The sequence below is a fragment of the Puma concolor genome, chromosome A2, assembly GCF_028749965.1.
Source record: "Puma concolor isolate L17-30 chromosome A2, mPumCon1.1.hap2, whole genome shotgun sequence".
Lineage (NCBI taxonomy): Eukaryota > Metazoa > Chordata > Mammalia > Carnivora > Felidae > Puma > Puma concolor.
The window spans coordinates 158,106,859-158,129,100 of record NC_141668.1 but is presented as its reverse complement, the minus strand read 5'-3'; the positions used below and the strand labels follow the sequence as shown (position 1 = coordinate 158,129,100).

At 61.4% G+C, this 22,242-nt stretch overlaps 1 protein-coding gene and 1 pseudogene across 15 annotated transcripts; both read left to right on the top strand.

Moving 5' to 3' along the window:
- The first annotated feature begins 6,971 nt into the window (after positions 1–6,971).
- On the top strand, positions 6,972–22,102 carry SSBP4 (single stranded DNA binding protein 4). 15 transcript variants are annotated; one of them, XM_086698567.1, is made up of 18 exons: positions 6,984–7,358; positions 13,932–14,004; positions 14,363–14,424; positions 14,551–14,609; positions 18,208–18,297; positions 18,777–18,842; positions 19,078–19,137; positions 19,223–19,292; positions 19,459–19,526; positions 19,611–19,678; positions 19,988–20,033; positions 20,124–20,159; positions 20,287–20,341; positions 20,428–20,498; positions 20,594–20,672; positions 21,042–21,070; positions 21,232–21,455; positions 21,717–22,102. In XM_086698567.1, the coding sequence occupies exons 2-17, from the start codon at positions 13,943–13,945 to the stop codon at positions 21,439–21,441; spliced, it is 1,131 nt and encodes a 376-aa protein (XP_086554693.1). In that variant the 5' UTR covers positions 6,984–7,358; positions 13,932–13,942; the 3' UTR covers positions 21,442–21,455; positions 21,717–22,102. The 15 variants fall into 15 exon arrangements, with proteins under 15 accessions (XP_086554692.1, XP_086554685.1, XP_086554686.1 ...); XM_086698562.1 differs by having other exon boundaries at positions 6,989–7,358; positions 14,525–14,609; XM_086698565.1 differs by having other exon boundaries at positions 6,991–7,358; positions 14,525–14,609; positions 21,232–21,339.
- Positions 7,385–13,922, top strand: LOC147583650 (U6 snRNA-associated Sm-like protein LSm2 pseudogene; annotated as a pseudogene).
- Positions 22,103–22,242: the final 140 nt, after the last annotated feature.

Genomic DNA, 22,242 nt, shown 5'->3' with positions numbered 1-22,242 from the left:
TTGGTCTGGCTGTGGGAGGCTGCGGGAGGCCAAGCTGCTGGGCCACAGGGCTCCCCTGGGAATAGCCCTCCGCCACAGAGGGAGGGGCGTTGATTATAAATGCCTCAGATTCCTCCTACCTCACTTAGGACATCGCTGAGGCACGCTCTGGGCTGTGTCCCTGAGGGCCCCCTGGGAAACCAGCCCCTGGGAACCCCCTGGTTGGTACCCCCCCCCCGAAGGGCTCCTTCTCTCTCCTCACCTTGACCTCTGTCTCTTCCGCGACCAGGGCTTCTCGGAATGACCACCTAAACAGTCCATGCTCTTGAATTCTGTTCTTAGAACCTGCTTCTTAGGGACCCCAAATTAAGATAGGTGGAGTGATTGGGACACCTGGCTGACTCAGTAGAGCATGTTGACTCTTGACCTTGGGGTCATGAGTTCAAGCCCCACATTGGGTGTAGAGATTACTTAAAATAAATAAAAATAAGCTTAAAAAAAAAAAAGGATGCAATCTTCACGATAGCCCCTCGAGATAGGAACTGTCATTACGCTTCATAGGAACTGAAAAGACCCCTGCTCCATTTTACAGACAGGGAAACTGAGGCATGGTGTGTTTGAGTAGCTTGCCCAAGGCTCAAGAGCAACTGAGGGTCAGCCGAGAATCCGTGTTGTTGACCATGAGGCTGCACGGTGCTCAAACACAAGATGCATTCGCGTACGTCTGCCTGGCGGGGTCTGCAGGTCTCCAGGTCACTCCTGGATGCATGGATTTGAACTTGAGTTCATGATAGCGATTGCCTGGGGCTGTGGGCTAAGGAGGGTATTTCGTTTTATTTGTTAGGTTTTCTTTTCTTTTTCTTTTTAAAGATTCTATTTTTAAGTAATCGCTACCCCCAACGTGAGGCTCGAACCCACACTCTGAGATCACGAGTGGAATGCTGTACCGACTGAACCAGCCAGATGCCCCTAATTGTTTAATTTTTTGCGAAGATTACATTCATCCCGCAAATATTGACTGAGTGCCTCCTGAATGCAGCAAAACTCCTGCCCTTCCTTGAGGAGCTGATATTCCAGTGGGGAAGGTACAATGATTAGGAAGTAGGAGTGCAGTGGAGAAAAAGTTAAACAGAGTGTAGAGGGGTTTGGTTCATGGCTTGGAAAAGTTGGTGAAAGACCTCTGGAGAAAATAAAGTGAGGGGGAAAAAAAGATATGCAGGGCAGAGTTCAAAATGGGAAGGTTTGGGGGGGGGGTGGAGGAACCGGGTGATTTTTTTCTGTATTTTTCTTCTTCTTTTTTTTTGCTATGAAATAATTCAACACATAAATATGTAAATATATATCTGGAAGCCGACTTGGGGGCATAGGCAAGGTCAAGAGAAGCTGACTACGTTCCAAGCCTGAAGCTTGAGATCTCAAGTGCTGTTCCAAAGGTGCACCAAGGTGAGGCTTGAGGGGGGGAGGGGGGTGGGGGAGGAAGACCCTTAGGAGTTGGTGCTGCGAGTCTCTGCTGCCCTCGTGTGGCCATACTTGGGATTGTAAGTCCTCGGTGGCCTGGGCAGAGGCAGAAAATTGGTCCCTGGCCCTTTTGAATGAACCCTGGACTCCACCCTGGCCAGGGAGGATGGGAATGATGGTCTGTGTCACAATCAGGCTAAGACCACTGAGGACACTGAAGGCCTCAGATCCCAGCGCAGAGGGGACAATGATCATTTTTAATTCATGTGTGTGGCAGCAGGTATTTATTGAGCTCCCGCTGTGTGCCAAGACTTGTTCTAAGCACTGAGCAAAACATTCAAACTCCCTGCCCTCGTGGAACTCATGGACTACTGAAAATGTGGGAAATCAACATGCAAAAACAAGGTTTTCAGGAAAATCCAACGGGGCAATGTGACCCAGGTTGGAGGGCCTCTCTGAGAAGACATGTGGGAGCTGAGGCCTTAAGGATGAAGAGTAGCAAGCCATGGGGAAGGGCTGGGGACAAGGTATCCCAGGCAGAGAGCACTGCCACGCATAGGCCCTGGTGGGGGGGGGGGGGGATGAGCTGGATGCATACAACAGGACCGTGGACACAAGGTACCCAGCTTCTGGTGCTTAGCAAGCATCCATTCCCCAGTGTTATTATTCAGTGATGGACTCCCAAATGGGGGGGGGGGGGGAAGACCCCTCCCCTTTACTGCCCAAAGAGATACCTGGTTCTCCACTCTCTGCTGTGTGTCTTCAGGTAAGTTGCTTCCCTGTACTGAGCCTCAATTTTATCTGTGGAACTTTCTCTGTACCTGCTACAGGCTCTTCTCTCCTTCATTCCTCTCTTCCCTGCTCCTGAAGTTTCCACAGAATGCCTCCAGTTTCTCAGAGTGAGTATCCCAGACCCAGACAGGGCAGGCATGCCAGTGGGTGAGGTGCTGCCTCTGCATCACCCGTGTGACTTTTTTAGTAGCTCTCTGGGCTCAGAGAAACCTATTCTAGTCTATAACATGGGAATGAGGCTGCTGGGTGAATTTTCCAGGGATGATCTGATCCGGGCTGAGCCCACCAATTCCTTACGATTGGTCTGGCCCTGGAGTTCAAATGCAACGAGAAGGAACAGGCACTTAATTTATGGGCACTGGAGCCCACGGAAGGCACTGGAGGTAGCTCAGCGTACTGGCTCAGGCGGAGCTTTGTTGAGGATGGTGCTGATGGGTGGAGCTGTAGAATTGCTTGAGGCTCCTCCTCCTGGGTCCATCCTGGGTCCCCTCTGTTGCCTAGAGTTCAGCAGCAGCTCTGCAAGCTGGAGGGTTCAGTCGCCTCCGGTTCCAAGACTCTCAGTGGACCTGCGCAGCCAGGATTCAAACCCAGGCCCAATCTCCATCCATCCGGGGACTTCTACCTCCAGGTGATCAGTCTTGGAGTACAGGAAACCGGAGACTCCAAGGGGTTTCTGCCTCTTCCGGGAGCCTTTGCCTCCCCCCCTCCCCCCCCCCCCCCCCCAGCGCTCAGGTTGGGGGCCTTGCTCCTCCCACCAGGTCTAGGCTAGAGCTCCCACCCCTCCTCTAGCACTCGGGCCGGCTGCTGTGGCTTCTCCCCTCCCGATGTTGTTTGGGTTTTAATTTTTGTGTTGCAGTTAGAAAATTACCCATAATTACAGCTTCTGAGAGGAAACATCTCAGGGCCCAGACCCTGCTCCCAGCTGTGGCCCGCCTCCCACGCACGGCTGGGGAGGAGCCCCCATCCCGAATCCGGGCCCCTCCCAAGGCCTGCCACTTTAATGAGAAGTGGCGGGGGGGGGGGGGGGGTGCTCTTTCCATCTCCAGTGGAGAGGAAAAACCATCATCAGGAAAACCCAAACCAGGCTTCCCAGCGACTTCTGCAACATATTCACCGGCCGCCAGGGCTGTGTCCGCAGGGAGGACAGATCCGGGGGGGAGGCAGAGGCTGTCAACAGATTCGTAACAGTGACAAATCCAACCAAGACCAGTGCTGAACCAGTAATCTGGGGGAGATGGCCAGGGAAGGCAAGGAAGAGGGAGGGGAGGAGAAAGAGGGGAAGGAAGGAGAGGAGGGGGGTGGCGGGAAGAAGGAACTAGAATAGGCAGGGCCAGGAGCCAAAGAGCCCTCCAGGCAGCAGCAGGAACAGCCCGTGCAAAGGCCGGGAGGTGGGCCTGTGAAGGGCGGGTATGAAGAATGGAAGGGCTGGCAGGGAGTGGGGTGGGACAGACTTTCCTCCATTCAACACCCCACTCCCACCCCGCCCCAGCCCTACCAGCACAGTCCGCTACGGGCTTGCCCAGGCACCGCCTCCAACCCGGTGGTGATCCCGAGGCAGAGAACTGGCTCAAGGCTGCAGTCCCCGCACAGCCACACAGGGGCAGCCGGGAGCCGATGAAGGAATGGCCAGTCTAGGATTCCGACCAGACTTTAATAAGTCTTCTCTGCTTCGGGTCCCCACCGGGACCCCAATCAACTCCCGGGTCTGCCATTGGCCCAGGGCCCCTGTCTACCTGGGCTTCTTACTCGGGCAACCTTATGCATCCTCCATGCTATCTCAATGTACCCAGCAGCCCCATGGAGCTTCTTAAAATCCTGTTGCAGATTGCCGTTCAAGGCTACACACTTTCCCGTGGCTCCTTATTGCTTAGAACGAATCCCAACCCGTCCCCTCGGGAGTGATCCGGTTCCTCTTCCTGTTCCAGCCACACTGCCCTCCTCGTTCTGCCTCCAGCACCTTAACCGTGTACCCACCTCAGGGCCTTTGCACTTCTGTGCTGCAGTCTGAACATTTTGCTTTCAGATCTTTCAGATCCACCCCTCCCCTTAATAAAATAACAAACAAACAAACAAAAAAACACGAAAACTTTGCTTCCCCCCCAAACCCCTCCCTCTTCTGGGTGCGGTGGGGGTAAGGCCCTTCTGTGGGTTCTGCTCTTGTAAGGAGTGCGCCCTGCTTGGATGTGCGAGCGGCTCCGCTTCCCTGACGCCGCGTGGGGCCGATCTCCCTTTTCTCGGACTTTTCCGCGGGCACCGAGGCTGTGTTTGGAGATCCGTCCCGGTTGCCATGAGAACCGCGCTTGTCGCTTCAGCCCGCCGCACCTCCCCCTTCGCAGCTCGCGCTGCGTTTCCCTCCTTCTCTCCATCCTCCCACCACCCCCCCGCCCGCCTCCACCCTGCCTGGGAGCCCGGCCCTTTTGGCCATCGCTGGCTTCTCTCCACTGGGAACCCCTCCCTCTGCCCAGCATGTGGTACTCCTTGAAATTATCCTACGGACACGCCAGCGTTTGACGGTCAGCCCTCCCCATCAAAATCTCAGTTCCACAAGCAGTAGCAAAGCGTGCTGGCTGGGTCCCCAGAGCCCCCACAAGAGCCCTGCGCACAGCAGATGCTCAATAAATGTTTGTGGGGAGGCTGGAGATCACGACTCAAGGAACCGTGGCTCAGAAAGGCCGAGGGACCCGCGCAGGACACACAGAATCCCGGGGAGCCACCGAGCGCTGGGAGATAAATAGGGGGTGCCTGGGATGGCAGGAGGAGCGTCCTCGGGGCCGGAGTGTCACAGTGGTCACATATACGCTGTGCGACGTGGGGGAGCCACTTTCTCTCTGCCTCGTTGGAAGTAGGCGCCGGAGACCGGTGGTGGGAGCGGGTATTACGACGAGGGTGCCCTTGGCTCCCACGTCCGCCGGTGGCCTCCGGGGCGCTGGGCAGCCGCCAGCTCGAGGCCCCTATAGAAGCTTGCCGGCCGCGCCCCCATTAGCTCGCAACGCAGGCCCCTCCTCTCCGCCTGCCCCGGCCTCGGGGGCCCCGCGGGAGAGGAAGCTGGGGGAGGGGACGACCGGCTGGACAGGAAGTGGGAAGGGCTGGCGTCCCCCTCCAACCCCGGCCGGGGCCCCTCGGGATGGAGGCGGGGCTGGGGCCTGCCTGGCCCTTCCCTTCCTCTCCGCCTGTCTGGAACCCCAGCGGCTCCCGACTTCCCGATCGCCAGGCTTGAGGGGTGGGGATCCCTACTGGGGAGCGCGGCCTCTAAGAGGGAGGTATAACAGGGGGTCAGCTGGCAGGGGCGGGGGCGGTTGCTCCCATCAAGACACACACACACACACACACACACACACACACACACACACACACACACACACACGACGCAGGAAGCCTGAGCACACAACCACACAACACAGGTCCCGGGGAGCCAGTAATCAACCTCCGCGCGGAGGCACACGCAAACACACACACTTGTGCACACAGCCTAAGGGCGTCACTCGGCCTCACACAACCGCCAAGGACACACAACCGCTGCTGCAGAGCCAGGGCCAGTTGACCAGACAGCAGCCTTTCCCTGGATACCTACCAAACTCCAGGCATGATGCACATGTGCACTCACACAGGAACTGCGGGTTCACACCCAGACACAGACACACACGCTCGCAGTCGTGCAGGGCGGGGGGGGGGGGGGGCGGGGGGTGGGGGTGGGGAACCCCTATGGCGGACATTCACAGAAACATCCAGACCTGGAGACACAACCGGACTGCCTCCCTCCCCGGGGCGCAAGCAGGTCCCGCGCACAGGCCTCCACCCCTCGCAGGCACCCTTGTCCTTACTTCGGTGTCTGCCCCCATCTCACACCCTCTGGAGGGAGGAGAAGGGCCCCTGGAGGGGGAATGGGGTCCCCCCCACCCCCCGCCTGCAGTCCTGACTCCTGCAGAGGAGACAATGAAAAGTGGGATGCGCCCCGTTTACAGCCGGCCGATACCCAGGCTGAGCAGCAGCCGCAGGAATGACCCAGGCGACAATCACCCAGCAACTGCTATTGACACGGGGTGTGGCTACGGGGCGGCGCTGTGTGGTGGTCTTCGGGTTGCATGTGTCTGCGTCGTGTGTCTGTGAGTGGCCACAGGCCCCGGGACCGTGTGACGCTGTCGTCTGTGGCACTGTGAGACCCCAGGGCTACGTGTGGAGCCCTGGGTAGGAGTTCCGACAAGCAGCCGCGTTTTTTCCACGGCCCGTTGGGAGCTGTAGCACAACGGAGCCGACGTGTGCCTGTGCGTCCCTGTGAGCAGTGGCCTGTGTGCTTTGCTGTCCTGGTGGCCACTGTGTATACCACCGTGTGTGGGACGGGGTGTCCCTGGGTGAACTGTACGTGTGGCGGGTTCCTCTCAGGATGTGGGGGGACATATCTGTGGGGAGGACACCCAGCGTGACGGCCTGTCGCTTTAGGGAACTCTCACTCGTTCCAGTAGCTCTGTGGATTTGTGTGTGTAGGGTCCTGTGTGTGGCTGTGCTCCTGGGTGTACAATTTGGGTGGCTGGTCCTGTTTGTAGACCGTGTGTGGAGCCGTGATCAACTGTATCCTGCTGTGTGTCCCCAGGTGGCCGCCCCCACCCGTGCCTGCGTGTGTGTCCCCGCGCTCCCCCCCCACCCCACTGCGTTGGGCACTGCGCGTGCGCGCCCGGCCCACGGTCCCCACAGCGGGACCCATCCGCGCGCCCGCCATCGCCCCTTTAAGAGCGGCGCCCGCGGGCGGCAGGGAGGCGGCGGGCGGGGGCGCGCGCGGCGGGAGGAGGGGGCGCGCGCTTCCCGGAACAGCCCGCGCTGAGGGAAGAGAGGAAGAAAATAAAACCCGTGGCTGGAGCTGAAGCTGGAGCTGCCGCCGCCGCCGCCACCGCCGCCTTGGCCGTCTGGAGCTCCCCCGCGCGGACGATGCCCGCGGTGCCCGCGCGGGGCTCGGGGCTGTGAGGCCCAGGGCGCGGGGTAGCTATGGCGACCGCTAGCGCGGCCCGCGGTGCCGCCTGACAGGTGTGGGCCCCGGAGGCGGCGGCGGCGGCGGCGGCGGCGGCGGCTCGGAGCAGCATGTACGCCAAGGGGGGCAAGGGCTCGGCCGTGCCCTCCGACAGCCAGGCCCGCGAGAAGTGAGTCGGTGGGCCGGGGCCGTGGGCGCCGGGGGCGGGACTCGGCCGCCGCGCAGGCTTCCGTGGGCCCCAATGCCGGCGGGCACCGCGCGGGGCACGTGGGCGCGGGGGCAGGGCGTGCGGGGCCCCAGCGCGGCTCGAAGGGGTCGCGAGATTTGCGGGGGCGCGCGAGACCCGAGGGGCGCGAGATTTGAGGGGGGCGCGCGAGACCCGAGGGGCGCGCGGGGCCGCGAGATTCGTGGGAGTGCGCTAGATCTAAGGGGCGTGGGGAGCTGCGGGGTTCGCGAGATTTGACGGGCGCGTGGGACTCGGGCGGCGCGAGGGACGCAAGGGGTCGTGTGGCTGGAGGGGGTGCGCGAGATCCCAGAGGTCGGGAGGGCTGAAGGGGTGCTGGAGACCCGAGGTTCGCGAGATTTGAGGGGGCGCGTGAAACCCGAGGGCTTGAGCGACCCGAGTGGCGCGAGGGGTCGCGACGTGGCCCCAGACTTGAGGGCGCAGGATTCGAAGGGGCGCGACAGATCCGAGCCGGACTCGAAGGTCGCGAGACCTCCAACAGTCGAGACCTGCGTGCGCGCGAGGTCGCGAGCCGAGCTCTTCTCCCACATTCTGCAGGGAAGTTTCCGCGGCCGAGGAGACTGACCTCAGTCGGGGAGGGGGGAACCCCTGCACCTCAGGAAGAGCTTGAGAGAGGAGAGGGCCTGAGGGGTGCTGGCCCCAGCCCCGCGTGGGCAGCTGGGTGGATCCCCTGGGGAGGCCACACGGCTCCCAGTGGGGGGGGGGGGAAACACTGGGATCTGCAAAAACCCCTCATGCGGAGGCTAAAGGTGCCATCGTGCCTATTCTCCAGGCCCCTTGGTGCCCAGAGCTGCCCTGCGTTCGTCCGTTTCTTGTAGGGGCTCCCATGTAAGCGTTGGTTTGGAGATCGGGTTCTGCTGCTAAAGAAAGTTTGGAAAACACCAGATGGTCGCACCCCCTCTTTCATCCGTAGGGCTGCGGGGGCCCTGGGGAGGAAGCGATCTGCTGAGGTCTCAGCGTCTGGGGCACGAGAGAGAGTGAGAGCTCTCGGAAGGGGGGAGGGCGGCACCGCACCCGGGAAGCCGGCTGGTTGCTGCTGAGCCTTCCTTTCTGAAATAAGGACGACCGGCCTTGTAGGATTCTCACAAGGACTACAAGGACTGGTGAAAGGCTGCAGGTGGAGCACCCCACGCAGGCAGCCACCAGCCCAGCCACTTCCTGTGTCTGGGCCTCGGTTTCCTCCTCTGTAAAATGGGGTGTGTGTGTGGGGGGGGGGGGGTTACACTGCTCAGGTCCTCAGCCCCTGGCACTATGTTTTTCTCCCTGCTCACCCTCCTGCCTCCTCCTGCCCTTCTTCCCTCTCAGGTCCCTGTCCTGGGCCCGCCTCTGGCTCCCCATCTCAACACTGGGTCTGGGACAGCCTGCCCCAGAAAGGACTGAATACCTGCTGGGTGCGTCCAATAATAAACACTCCCAACCTACAGGGCAGCCTGGAGGGCACCTACCACCCAGAACTAACTAGCACTTGGCATTTGGTCATTGGATTTAGGGCTTTTTAAATAAGAGTACGGAGGTAGCAGGGGTAGCTGCAGGCCCCTTTGTCCCCTTTGTATCCCTCCTCCTGTGGCTCCAGAGGCTCTGCCATTGTGAAGCCCTGCTAGGTTGGTTTAAATCATTCCATAAACGACAACCATGGTTGGTGTCACTGGGTTCCTTGTGTTTTTTTTTCTCCTGGGGTGGGTTTTGAGACAGGGCACATGACCACAGGTGAAGTTTGTTCCTTAGCTCAGCAGGTGCGGGAATCACCTTGCGTTTGCTCTGTTTCTTGCTGGGCTTCCAAGTATGGCTGTGGGCATCCTTGTTTGGAGAGCAGATGAGTAAGAGGTCCTTAAGAAAGGAGCCCCTGAACTGAGTCTTGGAGGCTAAGCAGAGCCGCTGGACACAGGGGAGCCTCCAAGGAAAGACTTGAGAAGAGGTAGTGTCTGGGAGGGAACAGGAGGAGGAGGAAGACAGAGGTGGAATTTGTGAGTGGGGGTCGTCACTCTGGCCACCGTGTGGGAGAAGGGCTGTGAGGGGCAAGTGTGGAGGCTGTGCCAGGCGGATGGTGAGGAGGGTGGTCACCACCCTGGCAAGAGATGCCTGAAGGCCTGGCTTTGAAGGCAGCCGTGGGGAGGGAGGAAGTGTGTGGCTTGGAGAGTCCCTTTGTTGAGTGATACAAGCCCCTGGGTAGAGGGCATCTCCCAGCCCCCAGCAGCAAGTCCAGGGGCTTTAAGGGGGAGGAGGACACCATGCGGGGAGCATCCGTTTACCTACCATAATTCTTGATTACGGTGGTGGTGCCGCATTGTAGCCTGCGGGGCTCTAACATCCTATTAGGTCACCGTGTGCATTTCTTCCTATGAATACTTGGGGTCTGGGCACGCCAGATCCTCTAGGTCACTCGCTCCTTCCATCCACCTGCCCTCTTACCGCAGAAGGGCCCCCCCTGAGTGCAGTCATTCTGCAGGTCATTTGCCAACCTGGTTAGGGGTGGGGATGCCAGGATTTGGATCCAGAGCCCAGGCCCTTCCCCATGACCGAGCCCAGGGCTTGGTCAGTGACCGTCAAACTAGAAGCCCTGCTTGGGGTCTCTGAAGGGCCCTGAACAACATAGCCCATGTCCAGGCTTCAAAAATTTTCACACCCCCCGTCCCCCGCCGCCAACATGCGCGCCGTCAGGCCTCAGGCTGGAGGTTCCAGCCCTCACTTTCCCTCCGGCAGTGGCTGGACCACCTTGCTCTTCCACTCCTTTTTCAAGTCCCTCGTGGGCAAGGATGTGGTCGTGGAACTCAAGAATGACCTGAGCATCTGTGGAACCCTCCAGCGTGTGGATCGGTATCTCAACATCAGACTAACTGACGTCAGTGTCACAGACCCTGAGAAATAGCCTCACACGTTATCAGTGAAGGACTGCTTCATCCGGGGCTCGGTGGTCCGCTCTGTGCGGTTGCCGGCAGATGAGGCCGCCGCAGTGGCCACAGGACGCAGCAAGGAAGGAGGCCCTGCAGCAGAAACAGTGGTGGTTCCTCCTCCCCTCGCTGTCCCTCTTCTACTGGTGACCTTTAACCTCAAGTCCCAGCCGGGACCCCTGGCTCCCATACTTGAGGGTTTTTTGTCTTTTTTTTTTTTTTAATAGTGGAGCCTTTTTTTTTTTTTAATTATTACTTCAGGGATGAGTGGATGAGAGGAAGTAATAGTGGGGAACAGCTCTCCTCTGTTGAGGGGAGGATAAGTAGGCTGAGGAACTGCAAAGCCTGCCTTGTCCCCAGCGTCCGTCCTTCTCACGCCTTCCCTGGAGTGGGAAGAATCTAGATTTCTCCGGGGCGCCCATGTGTTTCGTTTTGGGGATGGAAGGAATCTCCCTCCAGTATCGGCAATAAACTTACGATGCACACACAAGCAACAACAACAAAAACACTTCTCACCCAAAACAAAACAGCTCACAATTCTTCCCTCAGACTCCATCGTAGTAAAAATTAAAGTACCAACATGTAAGAGAAATCTGCAAAACTGAAAACTCTGCCTGGTTTCTCTGCTTTGGGGATAAAACCCCACCCAAATCCTTAACATCGAAATACTCAGCCAACTTGTATGGGTGCTTACCAGACTACTTGTGTTAATCCCCCCCCCCCCAAGTCACAGGGAGTCCTGGTGTTGGTTTGTTCATTCCTTTGGGGTAGCTGGGGGCCCAAGATGCGCTGGGCTCTGTTTTAAGTTCAGTAGCGAGTGAAAGAGAGCAAGTCCCTGCCTCCACCCCCGGCCCCCTCCGAAGCTACATTCCAGAAGGAGCTGCAGGCAGAGAGCAGAGACCTATGTGTCAGAAGGGGATAAATAAGGTGATTGGGGGGGGGGGCAGCAGATGGGGCAGGTGGTGTTAGGTGTGATAGGAAAGACTGTGACGGGTGACATTTGAGCTACACCGGTCTCTAGGTGGAAGCGTTGGAGGTGGGTGAACACCCTGGGTAAAGGCCCTGAGGTGGAGGATGGCCAGTGTTTGTGTGTTGGGGCAGTGAAGGGGGAGTGTTACGGGATGTGTGTGTGTAGACACTAGGGGCTGGGGAGAGCGCAGCCCCTGGAAGAAGGGGGCGGGGGGGGGGGGGCGCTGTCGAAATCCAGGTAAGAGATGCTAGTGGCCTGGGCCAAGCGTGTGCTAGAGGAGGCAGGAAGAAGGCTCCGAATCAGGAGAGAGAGCTTTTTCCTCAAGTCTTTTCCCCCTAAATTCAGTAAGTGCAGCGATCTCAGGGCTGTGGTTGGGTGGATGTTATTCGTGCACGTGTGTGCACCCTTGTACCTTTGTGAGTCAAGGCCAGACCACCCAAGCCAGATCACAGGGGCCTGGGGGGGCAGGTAGAGGCGGGCTCCTGAACCTGCATTCTGGGTCACATGTCACTGCTGAACAGTCAAGGGCAAAGGGAGGTATAGGAGGACCCAATGGCTGGCAGTGTAGACCCCTTGGTGGATGTGGTGGGAGCCAAGGGTATTTCTTCAGGGGGCTTACTGAGCTAGAATTCCCCCAGGGCAAGACCGCAGCCCCCCACTACCCCTACCCTTACCCCATCTACCTGGATTCCCCCACCTCATTTTGCTTCCTTGTCTCTGGACGTCTCACCCCAGACTTTCCTGCTCCTTGCAGCAACCCCCGAAATGGGTGAGGGACTGACCAGACCTCTCTCAGCCTCTCCTTACCTGGAAGGTGGGGTAGCTGGTAGGCCTGCGCTGGTTGGCTCTGCTTCAGGCCATTGGCTTTTCACATTCGTTCCTTCACTAATGGACACAGGGCTGGCAGATGCAGGCCCCTTGAAGGCTCAGGAAGCCTCCAGAAAGGAAGAGTCACAGGAGTGAATTGGACAGGTAAACCTGGCCATGGGGCCATGGGGCCAGGAAGGCTGAGAGGGGTGCGATGATGTGGGGGAATCCGCAGCCAGTCTTGAGGAAAAACCCACGCTTGGAGTTGCGTGAGCACCGTGAACTCTACCCCTCTATGCCCTGTCCCTGTAGGTGGCTGTCACAGCTCATTTGGTGTGGTGTGAGCCAGGGGCCCACCTCACCCTGGGACAGCTGCCCACTCCAACCCCTTAACGTCCCCCTTTTGCCCTTCCCTAGCACGCACAACCTTCCGGCCCACCATATAACTTAGCTTCTCCTTTGTATTGGTGCGTCCCTGTCTGCCCACGAGCAGGTAGCTTGCAGAGGTACAGGTGTCTGTTGCGTTCATTGCACAGGGAGGCGCTGGATGAAGGAAGAGGATCCAGGCCAAGGACAGAACCCATTGGGTGGGGCAGGGACTGGGGGCCAGGACAGAATGGCCAGAACTGCCTCTGTGAGGTCTGAGGAAGGGGGAGTGATCTGATGGGGGGCGGGTATGTGAGGATCAAGAAGCCTGGCTGGGAAGGTGGGGAGAGAGCAGGAACATGAGACAAAGCAGGGTTATTTTAGGATGGGGCCCTCAGCCAGGGAAGGGCGGCCAGCCGAGTGGGGAGGCGTTCTAGAAGGCCTTCCAGCTCAGGCCAGCCCTTGAGGAGTCCCCAGTCTTGGATCTGGACCCTATACCCCCCAGCCCACATGGGACCTGGACGGGCAGTAAGGTCCCTGGGAGCACTGGGAGGGGCCAGTCACCGTGGAGTGGATGGTTGGGAAATGGGTGGCCCCAGGGGCCAGGAAGTTGTTTCTCTGCTTGCTGGTGTGGAGGACTGATGAGGGGGCGTGGAGGCTGAGGATGGAGAGGCTTGGAAGGTGGCGTGGAAGGTCCGGCCTTCCTATGTGGTCCGTGGAGGACACTGCCGGATGGAAGGTGGCCTGTTCTTGGGGTGGGCAGTGGCCAGATTGGTGTGTCTAAGGTTACCCGGCACTGTGTTTCGACAAGGTGCCGTGGCAGCCAGGTGGCACTGCTGGCCCCACTGCCCCTCGCTACCCTCACTTCTCCAGAATCTCCCTGGAGGGCTGGTATAGATGGGTCATGGCCACCACTGGTGGATGGGCGCTGATCCTGAGAAAGAGAACGGGGGTCCAGGGACACCTGGAAGAGGGCCCCTAGCAGGCAAGGCTGGGAGGGAATTAGGTGCTGGGCCCTGGCCACATGGCCTAGGGTACTGGCTGGGAGACCCTACCCAGGGCATAGTCTGGAGTGACATCCGGGAGCCCTTTCTCCTGGGCACAAAACCTCCCTGGGACCAAGGCTGTTCTGGGGTCTCAGCGTTGGCAGGATGGGGCCAGGACTTGGTGTTTAACAGAGCAGAGTTTGGTTTGCAAGTGGGGGGTTATGGACTGCTGAGAGCGTTGCCTAGAAGAAGGGCCTGCAGGCTGGGTATTGATGGATATGTAGGAGTTGGCTGGTCTGAGCAACTGAAGTCATCACCTGTCAGGGTGGGGGAGATGTGGGTGATTGGGGAACCAGTAGGGGGCAGCGAGTGAGGCCGGGAGTGGCGTCATGAGGGACTCACTGAGGGCCTCTCTCAGGGATCCTTGGGACTGTGGGGCTCGCCCCAGGCCTGAGCCAGCCTCCCCTCTGCCTGCCTGCAGGTTGGCACTCTATGTATACGAGTACCTGTTGCACGTTGGTGCCCAGAAGTCAGCCCAGACCTTTCTGTCCGAGGTAAGCCAGCCTGGCCAGGCAGAGATCCCCCCCTAAGCTGGGCCCTTCCTTACCACCCATACCCTGGGGTCCTCTCCATCTCCTTTCCAGATGGGTTGGGGTGCCCCTCTGCTGGCCCTGGGAACTGAGGGCTGGGGTGGATCAGCGCCCGTGGACTGGTGTCCAGGCATCTGCCTGGCCATCTGACGATCTGTGCCCACTTATCTGCCCCTCACGTAGTTGCCCCCCTCCCAGCTCCCTTGCTCTGGGCTGCTGGTCCCCTGCCCCAGCATTCCCCAGGCACCAGGCTGGGCTAGGGCTGCCCCAGGTTGGAAGGGGTCAGGCAGGGCCCTCTCACTGTCTTGCCTTCCCCCTGCAGATCCGATGGGAGAAGAACATTACGCTGGGGGAGCCCCCAGGGTTCCTGCATTCCTGGTGGTGGTGCGTGTGAGGCTGGCCAGGGTGGGCCACGGAGGGGGGCTGGGTGGGGACGTGTGGGGAAACCATCGTTCCCCCCCCCCCCCCCCCCTGCCGCCCACAGCGTGTTCTGGGACTTGTACTGTGCAGCACCTGACCGCAGAGAGGCGTGTGAGCACTCAAATGAGGCCAAGGCCTTCCAGGACTATGTGAGTCCCTGCCCCGGGGACTGGGACCAGGGCTCGTGGGCATGGGCAGGTTTCTGGGCCTGTGGCCTTGGGGTCCTGTGTGGCCTGAGGCTGGCTTGGGTGCCCAAGTGGGTCTGGCTGTGGGGATTGATCTGGGATCTGGCCACTTCTGGGGAGTCCCTATTCCCTCTACTCAGTATAGAGATACTCACAAGATGGGGGAGGTCCTTCCACTGCGCTCAGCTCCTGAGGGCCCCCACAGCCCCCCCATACCTTCCTGAGGCAGGCCCCGCCTCTCTTCTCCATCATCTGAATCCCCCGTGGAGTGGAGCCAGGAGCTCCTGCCTCCCCATCTGCCTAGCTGTGTATGTGTAGTTTGTGTGTGTGTGTCTACATGTGTGGCGGGGGACAGGGTTGGGGCCACTACTGCATGTCCTCTCCCGCCCCAGCCTTTCTGAGTGCAGGCGGGAGTGGGGGTGGGGGTTGGCTAACTGGCAGGTGCACCCTTGAGCAGCAGAGGCCCAGCAGTGGGCACACTTCCTAACTTTGCTTGGTGGCTGAGGCTGTTGACTCCACCTCTTTGGCCTCAGTTTCCTTCTGGGTTGAGTGAGGGTCAGAGGCCTGTCTGAAGAGGAAAGGGCATGACATGAAAGGGCTGGTGGCATTTTGTCATGGGCAGATGGCAGCCCCTGCCTTTATCTTCTTGGCCTTGGGTGTGGGCCTTGGCCACCCGGCTTCTCCGAGAGGTCTCTGGCTGGCCAGGAAAGGCTTGGGGGCTCCGGGCCCACTCAAGGGGGAAGCAGCAGCGCAACTGGCGTCCAGGGGCGGGCAGCTCTAGGCGAGTTCCCCCCTCCCACCCCCTCCCCGTTGTGCGCCCACACTCCGACAGCCGTCCTCGCATCCTGAGCAATCCTCCCCGCTGTGCCCCCTCGGGCCTCCCAGGGCGTGGCGGTCCCCATCTCGCTCTGCAATTGGTCAAGGTTGTGTACCGCCTCCCGGCATAACGCATCCCCTCCCCTGCCCAGTGCAGGCCTTCGTAGGGCGGGAGTGCATCCCCAGAGGGGCAAGGCTTCGTCTTGTCCCTGAAGACGCTCCTCACGCGCCTTACGCTGTGCTTGGGAGCTGGGGTCATACTGTTGGTCCCTATTGGGTCCCACTGCTCGTGTGCTGCCCCCCTGTCCCTCTCCTGCCAGCACTGGGGCTCCAGGGGTGTCTCGAGTTGTGTGCGTGCCTGACTGCTTGAGGGCGCCCCCTCCCGGCCTGCTCAGCGCCCCTTCCCTCTCCGCCCCGGCTTTGCCTCTGCCCGCGACTCCAGCGGCCTCTCTGGGCGCCTCCAGGGAGGGCAAGGAGGGCGGAGTGCTTGGTTCTTCACACGGAGGGGTACGCGCTTCCCGGGAGCGCGCCGGTTACCATGGCAGCGGAGCGCGCGTGGCGTGGGGGGTGGGGGGAGATGGCACGGGTACAGCGGACGTGGGTGGGGGGATGGGGACCCCCCCCCCCACCCCGCCCGCGGTGGGTAGCGACCTGGCCCCGGGGTGGCGGGTTCTCTGTTGCTGCGGGCGCACATCCTGCCCGGCCGCTGCTCTAGCGCCCTGCTTGCCTCCTCTACGTGGTCGGTGTGTGTGGGGGGTGGCCTCCGAGTGGGGACTCAGTTCGCCCCTCCCGGCTCTGCTGCCGACCTCGGCATCTCCAGGAAACGCTAGCGCGCCCAACCCGTCGTCATAGCAACGCAGGTTGGGCCAGGGCGTCTCCGGGCGGATGATGGACGTGGGGGGGGGGGTGTCTAGCTGGGCCACCCGCCAGGGAGAGTGGACCGCCCCATATTAACCCTTCTGGGCCTAGAATTGGGAAGCTACAAGGGGGTGAGGGATGCCCCATCTTTTCCCTGCCCCCACATCTTGTGGTCCGCAGCCCAGAAAGCAGCTGCCCCCACCTCCGCCCTCCCCACCAGGAAATGATCTGGCGCCTGTTGTGGCTCAAAAGGAGGGGGACTGCTCTCCCATCCTCCCTGTGGGGTAGGTGGGGGGGGGGGGCGGGGGTGGACAGACCTAAGGTTCAGAGGTGCCCCTGTTCAGCCACTGAGGCAGGCGCCTTCGAGAATAGCTGTTCAGCTGTAAGGCTGTATCTGTGGGAGGGCATGAGGTGGAGGAAGGGGGGGGGGGGTGGCAGTTTGGAGGGGGGGCTGAAAGCTTTATCCCCCCTCACTCCCAGGGTCTCTTGGGCTTTCAAAAGGTTTGCAATGGGCCCTGGGAGTGCTTTCAGTCACCATAGGCCTGGGGAGGCTCCCACCCATACCTCCCCAGTTTGGGGCCTGGAGTCCTTCAGAGGCTGACCTTTGAGAAGGGACAGGAAGGGGGGCAGCTTGCATTCCCCAGGCGGAAGGGTATGTCTCCAGGGGCCCTGCCCTGACCCAGCCAAGGGGCCCTCTCCCCACTTCTGTAGGGCAGGAAATGCTGTGTGACCGTGGGCAAAATGCTTAACTCCTCTGAACCCAAGTGGCTGCAGTTCTACAAATTCCTGAGCATCCCTTGTGTGATGGCTTGTGCTAGCCCCAGGGACGGCAGTGACCCGCAAAGACCAGACCCTTCCTCTTGGGTCCTGTCAGGCCTGGAGTGGGGGCAGATGATCCAGACAGACCAGAGTCAAGGGGCCCCCAGAGAACTACTCCTCTCTTCTCTACTCAGTCCCTGCAGAGTCCTCCTCCTTCCCTATCCTTTGATGTGTCCCCTCTGCCCTGTAAACTAGGCCTCCATTTCCCCTTCTCCTCCCTGCTCTGTGGGCCCCAAAGGCAGACAGGCCTGGGACTTGGAACCGACCAGAGGAAGTGGCCTGTCAGCCTGCCCCCTGCCAGCTCTGGCCTGCCACCAGCATCTCCGCCCTTGGCTGACATGGGAACTCCCCTCTCTGGCACCCTGTCATCTCCTCTCCTCCGTCTGAAGTCAGGAGCCTTAGGACCCCACCCCAGTAGTCCTCCTCTTCATTTCCCTCCCTATTGGAGGAGGAGGGGATTGGTGTGTGCAGCAGCTTCAGGGAGGAGCCTTCTGGAAGGGAGGTTCATCTTGAAGCTGCCAGTTGGTTTTTAGGTGTCTTGGATAGAGCTGGGGGTCTAGCTTATCTGCCCCACCGGCCTACCAGGATGGGCCTAGAGTTAGGGACTCTGCCCCTACTAGTCTGAGGTTAGATTCAGATGGAAGGAACAAGCCTGTGCCAATGGATGAGGCACATGCCCACTGGAGCCCTGGGTTGTTGGCATTTTCAGACCCCCAGATCCTCGGGCTTGGGACTGACTCCTTAGGAACTGGGAATCCTGGGCTGTGGGTTCAGCCTGGCAGGGCCCTGATCGCCTCCAGCGTCTTGGGTGCAGCAAAGAGGCAAAGCCCATCCTGAGAGCCACGTAGCGCATCTGAGGAGGAGGCCAAGTCAGGGTTGCTAATCGTGGGTGGGGACAGGGGCAGCTGCTCGTCACCTAGAGGACCCTCCGGGCATCCTCACCTGCATGGGTAGAAGGTCAGATGGTCCAGGTTCCTTGTGCAGTGGAGTGGGCTGCTTTTGGAAAGGAGAGGACACTCAAGCAGGAAGTGACCTGACCTGGTTTTCATGGTATTCCCCACCCCTGCAGAGCTCTGTAGCGGCCCCTAGTCCAGTGATGGGGAGCATGGCCCCCAACGACGCAATGGCAGCAGGCCCCATGGCACCCGGCTTCTTCCAGGTACAGCCAGGGCTGGTGCCCCCTGTTCTGCAACTCTTGAGTGGTTATGTCAGGGTGACAGGTGCGGGCACTGATGGGGTTGGGGGTCTCATGTGGGGAGAGGCCCTGGCAGGCTGGAATTGGGTGGGAGGGTGGTCAGTGCGTGGGTTTTTGCATCTGGGTTTTGGTGTAGCCAGCGGGGGAGGGGCCGCTTGAGCTGGGTCCCAGGCGGGGTCTCTGTGCAGTTGGTCTGTGCGTGCCAGGTTGCTAAGAGCCTTAGAGCATGGCTCTCTGAGCCGTGGGTCTTGCCCCTGACTGTTTCCGTAGAGCCCCTCACCCCAAACCCCCGTCTTGCCTTAGGGGGAGTGCAGGACTGGCCCACCCTCCCGCCTCCATGGCATCCCCTCCCCCCTCCCTGGCCACGCCCAGCAAGGCCACAGAAAGCAGTGAAGCTTCGGTGGACCTCGCTCTTCCCAACCCACCTGGTTCTGTCCTCCTAGGGCCCCCCCGACTCCCAGCAGCCCCCCCACAACCCCAACGCCCCCATGATGGGGCCTCACGTTCAGGTAAGGACCTGTGACGCCCTGCCCCTTCACCACACGCACGTCCCAGCAACTCGAGCCCCAGGCCCCACCGCACTCACGCGCCGCGCTGGGCACTGGCTGGCTGCGGTCTGCTGACTGGTCCTGGAAGAGGGGGCTGTCCAGGCTGGGGGCCGGGGCGCCGCAGGAACGGGGTAGCTTGGGGGGGGGGGGGCGAACGGGCGGTGGGAGGTGCTGATCCCCGGCCCACCTCTTCCAGCCCTTCATGTCACCGCGGTTCCCAGGGGGCCCCCGGCCCGCCCTGCGGATGCCGAGTCAGGTGAGAGAGGGATGAGGGGAGGGGGGGCAGGAGTTGGGCCAGGGTGGTGGTGCCCTCGCTCACTGCTGCCACGCCCCCTCCGCAGCCTCCGGTGGGCCTCCCCGGCTCCCAGCCCCTCCTCCCTGGAGCCATGGAACCCTCCCCGCGTGCTCAGGGTGAGTAGGGAAGCTCCAGCTTATGCCTCCCCCTCCACTCATCGGGACCTCGGCTCGGAATGCCTCCTCCCTGCTGTCTCACGGTGCAGAACCACCCCCATCCAGCCCATGTCCACCCGGGGGAGTGTTACCGGCCTGAGCCCCCCTCCTTCTGTCCCCACCTCAGGGCATCCGAGCATGGGCCCAATGCAGAGGGTGACACCTCCACGGGGCATGGCCGGCGTTGGACCCCAGGTGAGGGCAGGGTCCGGGAGAGGGGGTACGCCTCAGGGCCTTCCCCCCACACCTTGGCCACTCACAGCCCTTTTGCTTCCCCAGAGCTATGGAGGTGGCATGCGGCCCCCACCCAACTCTCTCACCGGCCCGGGCCTGCCCGCCATGAACATGTAAGGCCCTGGGAGAACCCCTGGAGTGTGTCCACGTGGGCCATCACCCAGCTTCACGGGCTGGGTGGGCCGGGGCAGGCTCAGTCTGCACTGGCCATTGTTAATGCTCTGGATATCATTTACTCTGCTGTCAGGTGGGGAAACCGAGGCCCAAAGGCCAGTGAGGGATGAAGGCTGACCCAGCCAACGTCTGCTGCGCTGAGGGCCTGTTTGGGAGCACACGGGGCAGCAGGGTGGGGGGTGACAGTGCGTAGTGGGGGGCCGTGTACCACCCGGCCTCACCCCGGGGTCCACCACTGTCTCTTCTAGGGGCCCTGGAGTGCGAGGCCCATGGGCCAGCCCCAGCGGAAACTCGGTGAGTGGTGGCCCGGAGGGCCGGGGGAAGATGGTAGTGGTCTGTGAGGGGTAGAGCGGGCCGACCGCTCATAGCTGCCCTTCTCCCCAGATCCCCTATTCCTCCTCCTCCCCCGGCAGCTACACGGTGAGTGGGGCCCAGCGGGGCGTGGCTGTGCCGCTCAAGCCTGGGGGGAGGGGTTGTGGGTGGCAGATGTGTGTGTGTGTGGGGGGGGGGGTCTTTCTCACCTTCTCTTGTCTCCCTCCTTGTGCAGGGACCCCCAGGAGGAGGCGGGCCCCCTGGAACACCCATCATGCCCAGCCCTGGAGGTGGTACAGCCCGGGTGGGGTACAGGGAGGGTGTTCCTGGAGAAGTCGTCACACTTCTTCCCCTCATGCACCAATATCTCCCCCAGACTCCACCAACTCCAGCGAGAACATGTACACTATCATGAACCCCATTGGGCCGGGCGCCGGCAGGGCTAATGTGAGTGGAGGGGGCTCCAGGGTGGGGGCTGCAGAAAGTAGTGGCCCCACTGGGGGTCTGGTGGCCCTAGTCCCACGCTGCCCCGCTGCCCGCAGTTCCCACTTGGCCCTGGTCCGGAGGGCCCCATGGCGGCCATGAGTGCGATGGAGCCTCATCACGTGAACGGATCCCTGGGTGAGTGGGCGTCCGGAGACCACCCCCGCCCCACTCCCCAACCAGGCTGCTTCACAAGCCTTTTGCGCCCCCTGGCGGACGCTCCCGCCCCTCCAACCCCGTTTCTCCTCTGGCGACCCAGTTGTGCCCCGAGCTTCCGCAGGCGGCCCAGTGGCAGGGGTTGCGTTGGGGGGAGGATTCCTGTAACTAAACCATGAGTGCCATCACTGACCCCTGCCCGGACCCTCCGTCCGAGATCCCCAGCAGGCTGGGCCTGGGGGCGGGGGAAGTTCGAGGAGGGGGTCGATTGACCCTGGGCTCCCGGGGGCGGGGAAGTCGGGCCTGGCGCAGGCGCGTCTGAGCCGCGGTCCGCCGTCTGTCGGTCCACAGGCTCGGGCGATATGGACGGGTTGCCGAAGGTGAGGGGCCGCGCTCCTGCGTGGGGTGGGGCCTGGGGCTCCCGGGGCGCGGGGATGCGGGCTTGACCAGGGCGGTGAGGCCTAGTCCAGGTCGGGACGAGCGGTGGGCAGGGCCTGGCCCGCGGGGCGGGGAGTACCGCGCTGACCGCGGCCGCCCCCAGAGCTCCCCCGGCGCCGTGGCCGGCCTGAGCAACGCCCCGGGCACCCCGCGGGACGACGGCGAGATGGCGGCCGCCGGGACCTTCCTGCACCCGTTCCCGAGCGAAAGCGTAAGCGACTGCGTCGACTCCCCCCCCGCGGCGGCGTCGGGCCGGAGGGGCCTGGCGGGCAGGCCCCGGCGGGGCGGCCGGGGGGCCAGAGCAAGACCGTGACCGCGGCGGGCCAGGTGGGGGGGCGGCCGCGTCATCCTTCCCCTCCCCTCTCCCCTCTTCCCTCACTCCCGCCCTTATCTCACCGGCCCGCCCCTGTCCCAACCCCACCCTGGGACCCGCACCCCAGGGCGGCTTCCCCATGCTTCGCCACCTGTCTCCCCCCCCCCCACGTCCGCCCCGCCCCGCCCCGTCCCCTCTTCTCCCCGGGGGGGCGGGTCCCAGCCTAGGCCGGAGCTGAGCCCGCCTCCGCGCGCCACCCCCTCGTCTCTCCGCAGTACTCGCCGGGGATGACCATGAGCGTGTGATGGGGCAGTAGCCCCTTGCCCACTGCCGGCCTCGGCTTCTGCCCAGTGCCCCTGCCTGGGACCAAGGTCCAGGGGCTCGGGCAGTCTGCTGGGTGAGGGTCTGAGGTCACACCTCGGGCGACTGTACTCCAGTTCAAGGATTGGACAGCTGGGAGGCCCCACACGAAGGACTCTCATTTTATAAAAAAACAAAACAAAAAACAAAAAACGCAAGGACCTCAGAGACGTTCTTTCATGTATAGGACCTTCCTGCCATTTCTATTTTGTCCAAGGGGGCTCCCTGGGGACCTCTTTTTCCCCTGGACAGCAGGGGGTGGGCCCCATCAATAAATGTAACTTGGTTTTGGTTTTTGGTATCTGGTCTCAGATTTCTTCACTTTGGCTTGCAGCCACATCCTCCATCATGGGGTTAGGCAGAGGCTTCAGGGTTCTGGAAGTCTCAAGATTTGGGACATCAGTTTTTGAAGGGTAGGTTGGAGTCTACCACGTGAGAAAC

Coding starts and splice junctions, on each gene's coding strand:
- SSBP4 (XM_086698559.1), top strand. CDS start 7,300: ATGTACGCCAAGGGGGGCAAGGGCTCGGCCGTGCCCTCCGACAGCCAG. Junction 20,160..20,286: donor CCTCCCCCGGCAGCTACACG/GTGAGTGGGGCC, acceptor CTCCTTGTGCAG/GGACCCCCAGGAGGAGGCGG. Junction 21,071..21,231: donor ATATGGACGGGTTGCCGAAG/GTGAGGGGCCGC, acceptor GGCCGCCCCCAG/AGCTCCCCCGGCGCCGTGGC.